The sequence below is a fragment of the Myotis nattereri genome (genome assembly GCF_964212035.1).
Source record: "Myotis nattereri genome assembly, chromosome: 1".
Classification (NCBI taxonomy): Eukaryota; Metazoa; Chordata; class Mammalia; order Chiroptera; family Vespertilionidae; genus Myotis; species Myotis nattereri.
In genome coordinates, this window is record NC_138075.1 from 184,233,668 (window position 1) to 184,245,775 (window position 12,108).

At 41.5% G+C, this 12,108-nt stretch overlaps 2 protein-coding genes across 4 annotated transcripts; both read right to left on the bottom strand.

The window, feature by feature from the left end:
- On the bottom strand, nucleotides 1–2,356 carry LOC308529589 (platelet factor 4-like). The gene is made up of 3 exons (XM_081105774.1): nucleotides 1,538–2,356; nucleotides 1,059–1,185; nucleotides 1–907 (listed from the first exon to the last, which is right to left on the bottom strand). Exons 1-3 carry the CDS (start codon nucleotides 1,638–1,640, stop codon nucleotides 805–807), a joined length of 333 nt encoding a protein of 110 aa, XP_080961900.1. The 5' UTR covers nucleotides 1,641–2,356; the 3' UTR covers nucleotides 1–804.
- Nucleotides 2,357–6,582: 4,226 nt separating this feature from the next.
- LOC308533270 (platelet basic protein-like) lies at nucleotides 6,583–10,711 on the bottom strand. 3 transcript variants are annotated; one of them, XM_081111104.1, is made up of 5 exons: nucleotides 10,441–10,711; nucleotides 9,961–10,108; nucleotides 9,741–9,826; nucleotides 7,370–7,517; nucleotides 6,583–7,235 (listed from the first exon to the last, which is right to left on the bottom strand). In XM_081111104.1, the coding sequence occupies exons 1-5, from the start codon at nucleotides 10,565–10,567 to the stop codon at nucleotides 7,133–7,135; spliced, it is 612 nt and encodes a 203-aa protein (XP_080967230.1). In that variant the 5' UTR covers nucleotides 10,568–10,711; the 3' UTR covers nucleotides 6,583–7,132. The 3 variants fall into 3 exon arrangements, with proteins under 3 accessions (XP_080967230.1, XP_080967231.1, XP_080967232.1); XM_081111105.1 differs by having other exon boundaries at nucleotides 9,961–10,096; nucleotides 10,441–10,655; XM_081111106.1 differs by having other exon boundaries at nucleotides 7,370–7,505; nucleotides 10,441–10,636.
- Between the last annotated feature and the right edge of the window lie 1,397 nt (nucleotides 10,712–12,108).

Here is a 12,108-nt window from a genome sequence, read left to right on the forward strand (position 1 = left end):
TAATACTGAGGTAAAGTATAAATCTTAAGGGGATAAAAGCAGAGTCTGATTTATTCAATTTTTTTTACAAAGCATCCCAGTAAGGCTTAAGTGCTATTAATATTTATTGACAAAACTAATTATAATATTAATACTAAAATAAGTAGCTATTAAGTAATGCAATCATGTAAATATGCAAATATATCTCAGCCAGCATATAGCACCAAACAAAACCAGTGTTTTTAAAACAAGTCTTTCTTCAAAATATATTTTTGCTTAAAATTTTGGAGATTTTCTCTTATAAATAACTAGAGGCCCAGTGCACAAAATTTGTGCACAGGGGGGTGGGCTGTCCCTTCAGCCCAGCCTGCACCCTCTCCAATCCGGGATCCCTCGGACATCCCTCTCACAATCCTGGACTGCTGGCTCCTAATTGCTCACCTGCCTGCCTGCCTGGCCTCCCCTGACTGCCCCTGCCCCCACCAGCCTGGTCACCCCCAACTGCACACCCAACCCCCACTGGCCTGGTCACCTCTTACTGCCCCCCTGCTAGCCTGGTCGCCCCATGCAGCCTGCGTGTTCAGTCATTTGGTCATCCCTCACTAACCCCCCTGCCGGCCTGGTCGTAGGCAGCCATCTTGTGAGGGCCAATTTGCATATTACCTCTTTATTATATAGGATTATGATGCTTTGCTCTATTAAGAAATATCACAACTTGATTGATTTTATTTGTTTATAATTTGAAGAATGATAAAACAGATTTTCCATAGTTACATTGAAAATGAAAAAGCAAAGCAAAACATATCATACAGTAAATGTGGAGATTTAGTCAGTTGGTGGTTTACTTTTCATAAGTTTCTTCATTATTTTCTTATAAAGGGGGGCATGAGGGTCCAGGCAAATTTTCTGTCCATTCTTCAATGTGGCTCTGCCAGGGAAAAGAGAAGAGATGAGCCCCTTGGTCTCTGGGTTTGAACACAGGTGGATCGGGTGTGTGTGTGGGTGGGACGTAGGGGGGGGGGACCATAGGCAAAGGTGGAGGAGGCAGAGGGTGGGCACGAGCAAGTGAGAGGACTCACATCATTTGGGAGGTGGGGCAGTGGCGTCCAGCCCGGATCACCTCCAAGCTGGAGATGTGCTTGGGATGGACTCTGGAGTTGGTCTTCACACACATGCATTGCAGGAACCCATCTCCTTCTTCAGGGTCTGCTGGGGAAAACAGGAGTGGGGGGAAAGGGGGTCATGAGGGAAGGAGGGAAGGAGGGAAGGAGGGAGTGGTGACTCCTAGAATGACTCCTTAGGGATCTTTCTCTCTGCATTCAGCCTTCATTTCCCCATCCACAGACCATACCTCCGCAGTAAGAAGTAGTACATAGTGCCTAGATGTGAAGCTCACGGGACAGCGCTTGGCCCAGTGCCCGCACACACCTAACTTTGATCAGTAAAGCGTGGAGGATATTGCTGTGTTTACAGACCTGGCCCAGCCCCGGGGTTCCCCGGCCTCTCTCCAGCCCTTCCCGGCCCTTCCCAGCCCTTCCCTCCTGGCTTCTGTTCTCACCTATGACTTGGGCGACCACAGCTGGCAGGAGCAGCAGTCCCAGGAGCAGCAACCAGGAGCTGGGCCGGGGGAGGGAGGCCTGGGAGCCCGCTTTCAGGCTCATGTCCAGGAGGTGCCAAGAGGAGAGCGGAGTACCAGGGCAATCCGGGCTGGAGCTCTGTAGACCAGTGGTTCTGAGACTCTCCAGCCCTGTTTTATCCCCACTGCCTCTCCAGTCCGGAAGCCTGGGGTGGAGGGTAAGGAGCTGTGGTGCAGAAGCCAGAAGAGTTGGGTTCTGGCCAGACAAGATTGGGGTGGGGAGGAGGAAGCGGGGAGCACGGGGAAGAAGAAGAAGTAAAAAAAGCCCAGGTCAGCTGTCTCTCAGCTGCAAGCTGGTAGCAGGGTCCACACCCCAAACCTATTCCATATGCATGCACATTTGTGGAATTAGAAACAGTGCTTGTAAACTTATAAAATACATGGTCTTTGTTACGTAGAGTTCCCTGCAGTCACCAGATTGCAATTTACACAGCATGTACCCTTGGGACTGAGAGTTTCTCTCCCCTCGCAAAGTCCAGCTGCCTTATCAAGAACTGTTCCTCGCTCCTGCCTTTCTTGTTGATTACCACTAAGTTGAGTTGAGTGTGTTCAAGGTGTGTAGTCTGTCATTGTTTTCTGCTACTCAAAGGTTGAATTCGGTCTCTGGGCAATGACTCAGGCTTGAATGTCACCTGGCTGTGGAAGGCTTCTGAGTCTCCTGAATGGGACCCACCAGCTCTACCAACCCATCATCCAGTTTACTCTAGGAAGCAAGGCCTACATCCTAATCGATCCTCTTACTCTGAAAAAAATTGTTGAAGTAATATCTGAATGCACACTTTCTGTAAAACATGGTGCCTGTGTGTTTCTCCATTCTGCTCAGCCAAGAAGAGAGGTCAAGAAGGAGAATTTCCAGGCCACATCTCCCAGTGCCTGCTGTGACCCAGGTGTCAGGGTGAGATGTGCTGTGCTGCTGGCAGGGTCAGCAATGCTCTTGGGACACTGAGCATCTGGGAGTTGTGTGGGAAGTCATGGAGGACAGGATGGAGGGCATGCACCAGAATCCTGCACAGGAAAGGTCGAGAGATTAACAGAGACCACCTTCCCTTCCCGGAAAAAAAAAGGCTTTGGCTTTTGATCAGAGCCCCTCACCGCACAGGCGGAGGCTCTCTGTCACACTGATTCACAGTGCTGCAAGGCATCGGGAGCCACGGCATGGAGCTAGCTGACGGCTTCATGCTCAGCAGGACCGGACTTCTGCAGGGATATGCAATTTAATTCCTGGGCCTACAATGTTCTTTATCTTACTCCCCCACCACCTGCTCTTTCAGCTGGCTAAGTCCTATTCATATTTCTGTGTCAGCTTAAATAGCACTTCCTCAGAGGGCCTTCCCTGACAGCTGTGGTTGATTGTGTTCCTTGTGGTTGTATCTTGCAGCACCCTCTGTTTTTCCTATTTCTCAGAGATCATACAAACACGCACACCTTATACACAGAGATATGCATGTGCCTGTATGTTTAAAATGATTTCTTTTCCTAAATGAGAAGCTCTATGAGAGATCATAATGTTTGTCACTATCACACTACAGGGACTCAGTATAAAATTACACATTTAGTAAAGATAATAAACGTTGAAACTAGTGACATTGCCTCATGTGGTTGTGATTATTTGTCAACATGTCTGCCTCTCCCACCAAACAGTGATCTCTTCAAGGGCAATTCTCTGTGAATTACACGTTTTTTAATATCCTGCATCCAACACAATGGCAGATACAGACTATGTTTATGGGTCTGAAACTTGAAATCCCAAGTCGGGTTAGTGGCAGCGGAAATGAATAGGAGAGGTGGTTTTGGAGATGGATGGCAACATGATGGATTTATACAAACTTTCCCCCCAGTTTTCAATATTTGAAGTGTAAAGGAATCCAGAGAGTAGTAAGTGACAATTAATCCAGTCTTTCTGCATCTAACTAGAATAATTCTATATGTGCACACAAAAAATAAAAGACACCTACATCTCAGGAGTTATTAGAATAGGGTAAAAACTGTGGCATGTCTCAGGAGCTGGTCCTGTTGGAGTTCTCTAGAAAATGACTCCAAAATTAATGAGATGCTGAGCTATTTTGAATTATAAGAGAAAAACTGATGACTACTATCCTCATTTACTTCTTTTTTTTTTAATTAAATCTTTATTGTTTCGATTATTACAGTTGTTCCTCTTTTTTCCCCCCATAGCTCCCCTCCACCCGGTTCCCACCCCACCCTCTGCCCTTACCCACCCCCACTGTCCTCATCCATAGGCGTACGATTTTTGTCCAGTCTCTTCCCGCACCCTCCACACCCCTTTCCTTCTGAGAATTGTCAGTCCACTCCCTTTCTATGCCCCTGATTCTATTATATTCACCAGTTTATTCTGTTCATCAGATTATTTATTCACTTGATTTTTAGATTCCCTTGCTGATAGATATGTATTTCTTGTTCATAATTTGTATCTTTACCCTTTTCTTCTTCTTCCCCTTCTTAAAGGATACCTTTCAGCATTTCATATAATACTGGTTTGGTGGTGATGAACTCCTTTAGCTTTTTCTTATCTGTGAAGCTCTTTATCTGACCTTCAATTCTGAATGATAGCTTTGCTGGATAAAGTAATCTTGGTTCTAGGTTCTTGCTATTCATCACTTTGAATATTTCTTGCCACTTCCTTCTGGCCTGCATAGTTTCTATTGAGAAATCAGCTGACAGTCGTATGGGTACTCCCTTGTAGGTAATTGACTGTTTTTTTCTTGCTGCTTTTAAGATACTCTCTTTGTCTTTTGCTCTTGCCATTTTAATTATGATGTGTCCTGGTGTGGTCTTCTTTGGATTCCTTTTGTTTGGGGTTCTCTGTGCTTCCTGGACTTGTAAGTCTATTTCTTTCACCAGGTAGGGGAAGTTTTCTGTCATTATTTCTTCAAATAGGTTTTCAATATCTTGCTCTCTCTCTTCTGGCACCCTCATAATTCAGATGTTGGTATGCTTGAAGTTGTCCCAGAGGCTCCTCACACTATCTTCATATTTTTGTATTCTTTTTTCTTTTTGTTTTTCTGGTTGGGTGTTTTTTGCTTCTTTGTATTTCAAATCTTTGACTTAATTCTTGCAATACTCTAGTCTGCTGTTGGAACTCTGTATAATATTCTTTATTTCAGTCAGTGTATGCTTAATTTCTAGTTGGTCCTTTTTCATAACCTTGAGGGTCTCACTAGATTTCTTGAGGGTCTAACTAAATTTATCGACGGTTTCTAGAAAATTCTTGAAAAACCTTATAAGTGTGGTTTTGAACTCTATATCCAGTAGTTTTCTTTCCTCCATTTCTGTCATCTGTGACCTGTTTCTTTGTCTCCGCATTTTTTATGCTTCCCTGTGTTGATAGAGTGGCTTTCTGTGCTAGGTGTCCTATAGGGCCCAGTGGCTCAGCCTCCCCAATTACCTGAGGTGGATACTCTTGGTGCACCCTTTTGTGGGCTGTGTGCACAGTCTTGTTGTAGTTAAGCCTTGATTGTAGTTGGTATCACTGGGAGGAATTGACCTCCAGGCCAATTGGCTGTGAGAATCAGCTGTGTCTGCAGTGGGAGAACTTCTGTGTGGGAGACACCCTTCTGGGGCAAGACTTGCTTCAGTGGGGCTTTGGTGCTCACTGAGTTTTCCCCCTGAGTGTGTCCCTTATGAATCTGAGGAGTTGTAATCTGGATGGTCCCACTCTGACCACTGGGTACACTGGCTCTTGGATCTGTAAGGAGGTGCTAATTTAGCCTCTGCCTGAGGCTAGCCAGCAGGAGCTATGGAGAGATCTGCAGATTCCTCTTCTTTGTTTGGGGTTTGGAGGTGCTCAGATGAGGCCCAGCTGTGAAGCAATGCAAGCTGCTGTGGGGCCTTGGGCCTTCTTTTGGATGTTCTGGGTCTCTCTGACCCAGCTTCAGTTTGTTAGGTAATTTTCAGATTGCAAAGGGCCAGGCCTTTTATTTGCAAAAGCCTCTGTGCACAGCTTGGGTGGGGCGGGGTCTCAGGGATTCAACAGGGCAGAGCAAGCAGCTATGGATGCTCCTTAGTCCTACCCTAAGAGGCCCCATGTCTCAGTGTCCCAGTAATCGCTACAAGTACCTCTGAGAGAAAGCTGCCCTCGAGTTCCGACCGATGCCAGACAGTCCAGTTTCTCCCCATATGAGTCTGGGTCCCCAGAGACTAGCCTGGAACTAGAGTTCAGAGCAGTCGGGAGCTTGAGACTCCCTCCTGATTGAAAAAGACAACCGTATCCTCAGTTGCCAGCCCTTTCCATGTGCACCTCCTTACCTCTGCACTTTACTTCCACACCTCCTCTGAGTCTCAGTGTGCTTTTCTCTTTCCTTCTAGTTGTAGAATTTCCACTCAGCCAGCCTTCCTGTGGTTCTGGATAATGTCTGTTTTGTCTTTTAGTTGTATTTTTGAAGTGGTTGTGTGAGGCAGCAATTTCCGGTGTTTACCTATGCCACCATCTTGGTTTCTCCCCTCATTTACTTCTTTATTACATGTTTATTTTGGTATATTTTGGGTTAACTATTAAATGCATTTATTTTATACACAAACCATTTTAAGGCATTGAACTTATAATGGTGAGGAGAGTATAAGAGGAAATCTAAATAATGTCAAATTTGTAAACTAAATGCTTAATACATGAATGTTCCCAAAATTCCATGCACAAGTTGGGGAAGGTGAACTTACTTATTCTCCTATACTTATTGCAGTATAGGCAGCATGCTATTTATGTATCAAGTCCAATTTTGTGTGCCAATAACTCTGTGATATATAGTGTAACCTCTTCATTAGAGAGAGAAGAATCAAGGAAAGTGGTGTGGTATGGTGGTTAAGAGTATATTTTCAAATCCTCACTCTGTCACTGACTTAGTTATCTGATCTTGTGGCAAATTTCCTAATCTCTTTGAACTTCACTTTTCTTCTCTGAAATACTGGGGATGCTAATGGTAATAATAACAAATAATCACTAACATTTATATATGGGCTATTGTGTGACATGCTTTATTTTCACTCTTTGAATTTATTCACTCTTTTAATTTTTACATCAACTCTATGAAATAACCAATAGTATTATCCCATTTCAGAGATGAAGAAAATTAGGAACAGAGAAGTTAAGCAATTTGTCCAAAGTTAAACAGCTAGCAAGTGGTAAAGCTGAGTTACCCAGTTATTCTCTCTCTAGAGGACATGCTTTTAATTAGGTCATTTCTATCTTGTAAGAATTATTTATTTCATGCCTGTAAAACATTTAATAGACCTGCCGAGCACAGTACCACATTTAGCCAAGAGTTAGGGAATAAACTATATGTTATATTTTGAAACTAGGCTTGCTTACTTTTATCTTCTCTCTGTCATCTATTACCCAGCCTCCTCAGAGTAAAATGCGACTTTTTAAGACAGAATGGAAAACATATCCAAATTTATTACAGCATGAATAGGTATCCTGGATAAAGAAAAAGTACAGAAAGGTAAGGCTGCAGATTCCTACTCTTCTTGGGAGATAAAAAGATTTGACAGAGAGTGAACAGATTAAGCAGCTGACTCATCACCTTCCAAAATCTCCTGGACTATCTTCTTGAGCAGGCGAGCATTTGGATCCAGGCAGATTTCCTTCCCATTCTTCAGCGTGGCTCTGCAAGAGAATATATAATTTTATGTGTGTCCTGTCCTATCAGAGGTATTGCTGGTGCTGAACAAAATAGTAGTGGTGAGGATTGAGGCAGAGGGCTTCCCTAATGAGTTAATAATACAAAAGCATGGACTTACATCACTTCGACATCGGGGCAATGGGGTCCTGCCCTGAACACCTTCAAATTTTGGAAGTTTCTGGGATGAATGCCAGAGGTGGTCGTTATACACATGCAGCGAAGTTCAGCATAGAGCTCATTTTCCACACTTGCAGCTGGGATAGAAACTGAGAAGTGGTCATGAGCACCTTTAATATCTATCGACTTGATTCCTCAGTCCCCTTCTTTATGAACTGTAGCTGGCTCACAGCTCTCAAGGCCACTGTGAATATGATCTGAAACCTATAGTAAAGAACCAGAGCTGAATGCCAGGCATATGGTAGGTACCCATTAAGCTTAGCTCTTCCATTTAGAGTTGTTAGTATAATGGCCTACCCCAGCCTCAGGAGCTGGTCCTGTTGGAGTTCACTAGGAAATGACTCCAAAATTAATGAGATGTGAGCTATTTTGAATTATAAGAGAAAAACTGACAATTACTACTATCCTCATTTACTTCTTTATTACATGTTTATTTTGGTATATTTTGGGTTAACTATTAAATGCATTTATTGTGTACACAAACCATTTTAAGGCATTGAACTTATAATGGTGAGGAGAGTATAAGAGGACACCTAAATAATGCCAAATTTGTAAACTAAATGCTTAATACATGAATGTTCCCAAAATTCCATGCACAACTTGAGGGAGGTGATCTTACTTAAACTCCTATAATTATTGTAGGATATGCAGCATGCTATTTATGTATCAAGTCCTATTTTGTGTGCCAATAACTCTGTGATATATAATGTAACCTCTTCATTAGAGAGAGAAGAATCAAGGAAAGTGGTGTGGTATGGTGGTTAAGAGCATATTTTCAAATCCTCACTCTGTCACTGACTTAGTTATCTGATCTTGTGGCAAATTTCCTAATCTCTTTGAACTTCACTTTTCTTCTCTGAAATACTGGGGATGCTAATGGTAATAATAACAAATAATCACTAACATTTATATATGGGTTATTGTGTGACATGCTTTATTTTCACTCTTTGAATTTATTCACTCTTTTAATTTTCACATCAACTCTATGAAATAAGCAAATATTACTATCTCATTTTAGAGATGAAGAAAATTAGGAACAGAGAAGTTAAGCAACTTGTCCAAAGTTAAACAGCTAGCAAGTAGTAAAACTGAGTTACTCAATTATTCTTTCTCTAGAGGACATGCTTTCAATTAGGTCATTTCTATCTTGTAAGAATTATTTATTTCATGCCTGTAAAACACTGAAAAGATCTGCATATTAAGAGTTATTCAGAGAGTTTAGCTATCATTCTAATACATTAAAAATAGAACAGATTACCAACTAGTGACTTTGGCTGGTAAAAGAGAATAAAAAGATAATTAACGTTTCCCCTCACCAATTCTGTTTAAATTAATAATATGTGGCAACAAAGTAATAACAAATTTTGATTTTATGCTAATAGTACTATAAGACTAGTGTGGTTATAAATTTAAGGGATTAAGAAATAAATTAAAGTTCTGTTGATTATAAAATAATTTCCAGTCTGGCAAAGTTTTAATTATTATACTTATTTGCAAGATTGACTTTAATACTAAAATTATAACTTTGAAAATATTAACTAAATGTGAATATGTGCAAACATGCCAAGGTAAAATATTTAATACCAACTAGAATCTGTGTTATTATTTTTATTAATACTGGAGGTTTTAATAGAGCTTGCTAATGCTTTTTAGCATATTATTTTTGCTTACTAGTATTAAATATATTCACTTTAAAATAAATAATCACTGTCTACAAGACTTACATTTTACAACTTTTTAAATTTTAGGGTTTGAAAGCTAAAATAAACTTTAGAAAACTCAGAGAATTCTCTTCAACAAGATATCCTAGGACTAAAGCAATGAAAAACTCTATTAAATCTCTACATATATTAGCAAACATTCATTGAGCAAGTGCTCTCTGCTGGGCTCTGTGTGATTCCTAATATCATTGGCCACTATGGAATCTACTAATCACCATGGGCATATCTAGTCTAATAGCAAAGTAGCTCAAGATAAGTTAACACAAATGTATTTGGAAAGAAAATTTTAAATAAAGAAATGCAAAGCACAGTACCACATTTAGCCAAGAGTTAGGGAATAAACTATATATTATATTTTGAAACTAAGCTTGCTTACTTTTATCTTCTCTCTGTCATCTATTTATTAACCAGCCTTCTCAGAATAAAATGCGACTTTTTAAGACAGAATGGAAAACATATCCAAATTTAATACAGCATGAATAGGTATCCTGGATAAAGAAAAACTGCAGAAAGGTAAGACTGCAAACTCCTATTCCTCTTGGGAGATAAAAAGATTTGACAGAAAGTGAACAGATTAAGCAGCTGACTCACCACCTTCCAAAATCTTCTGGACTATCTTCTTGAGCAGGCGAGCATTTGGATCCAGGCAGATTTCCTTCCCATTCTTCAGCATGGCTCTGCAAGAGAATATATAATTTTGTGTGTGTCCTGTTTTATCAGAGGGATTGATGGGGCTGAACAAAATAGCAGTGGTGAGGATTGAGGCAGAGGGCTTCCCTAATGAGTTAATAATACAAAAGCATGGACTTACATCACTTCGACATCGGGGCAATGGGGTCCTGCCCTGAACACCTTCAAATTTTGGAAGTTTCTGGGATGAGTGTCAGAGGTGGTCGTTATACACATGCAGCGAAATTCCTCATGGCGCTCACCTTCCACACTTGCAGCTGGGATAGAAACTGAGAAGTGGTCATGAGCACCTTTAATACCTATCGACTTGATTCCTCAGTCCCCTTCTTTGTGAACTGTAGCTGGCTCACAGCTCTCAAGGCCACTGTGAATATGATCTGAAACCTATAGTAAAGAACCAGAGCTGAATGCCAGGCATATGGTAGGTACCCATTAAGCTTAGCTCTTCCATTTAGAGTTGTTAGTATAATGGTTTTCCCCAGCCTCAGGAGCACCAGGACAGCTGACACCCCGCCTCTTCGCGCCCCCCTCCCTCCCCGCCCCCCAAACACACACAGCAACAGCAGAAGCAGCCACAGAGGAGGGGAAGCGGGGACTCCACCTTCAGGTTCCTCTAAGTTTCTCTTTCTTTCTCCAATGGTGGAGGGAACCATCACAGTCAGGAGCAGTGACAGCTGCAGCAACACCTGTAAGACAGGAGCGGAGGTGGCCCTGGGTCTGAGGTTCATGGCGGAGAGAACTGACCTATGAACCTTGAGTTGTTCCCAGAACCTGGAGACCTCAGCGTGAGGTGGACTGTTCCCAAGGAGTCTGTGGCTGAGTGGCTTTCACGCTCTCCTGGTGTCTTTTATACACACTCCCTCATGGCCAGTAAGGACAAAAGGATGGGGACGGGGGAAATGAACGCATGTGGTAATATTTGTATAAGGGTAGTTATGCCCAACCCAGATAAACACCAGGCAAGTTAAAGTTCCTGCTAAATTTCATTCTGCACATTACTCCATACTCCCTCTCCCAGTTTCTCAATACTGATCTCCCTTACACATATTTAACGCTGCACTTAGGTAAGAACTAGACTGAAATATTACATATATCTTCTTTGTGTAACTATGAAATATGCCCTGCCTTTCCTATAATGTAATTTATGTGAGGCCAAATAAAAATATGTGACTCTTTGCAAAGAGAATTATCTTCCCTTTCTAGTTGCCTAGGAAAGCAGGTGTTCCTATCTTGGTTGTTGATAAACACTGGGATTCCCTTGCAGTGTGTGTGGATGAAATGAACTGCTCACCACCAAAGCCTCACTTTGCATGTTAGTTTATGTGGGTTTTTTCTGTCTTTGAAATGTATTACTTTTTTGTAATTTTATTCAGAAAAGTAGAATCAAACTTATCCTCCCTTGTGTTATAAAATAAACTACTTGTTTCTACTGTTAGAATATACCTTGAAAAGCAAGACCCAGCATTGTTATTTTTCCTTTTCTTTTTTTTAAAAAGAAATATATATTTATTGCTTTCAGAGAGGAAGGGAGAGGTAAACAGAAACATCAATGATGAGAGAGAATCATTGATTAGCTGCCTCTTGCATTCCCCACACTTGGGATTGAGCCCGCAACCCAGGCATGTGCCCTGACTGGGAATCAAAGGATGACTTCCTGGCTCATAGGTCAACTCTCAACCACTGAGCCACACCGGCCGGGCTTCCTTTTTTTTTTTTTTTTTAATTTAACACAGAAATATATAATATAATTTATTTTAAAAGATTCATACACTGCAGATGTATGTGGAATAAAACATGCAAGTTTCTCTTTATTACTATTCCACATTCCCACTGTGTGGCAGTAACCATCAGTAATAATTTGGCTTTAGTGTTTTATTCTGCCTGAATTTACATATACACATGTACATATACACAGAGACACACAGAATACAGAGAGATACACATATACACATAGAGGTAGACATAGATGTTTTTATATAAGTGGGATCATTATACAGCCTTTGTCCTTCAAAAACACGTCTCCCGCATCCTCTCACGCTACCGCCATGTAGTTTTGCTCCATTGTTTGTAATGACTGCGTGAGATTCAATGGCACTGGCAATCATCGTCCAACCCATGTCTAATTGGAGACTTTAAGTGTGTTCCCAGTCTTACACTATACAAACTGCAATAAGATCTTTATTCCTTAACTTTCAGACCCTTATTAAGGGTCTTGATCTCAAACTCCACTTGATATAGACAAAGCCCCACAGAGATACAGAGGTGGACC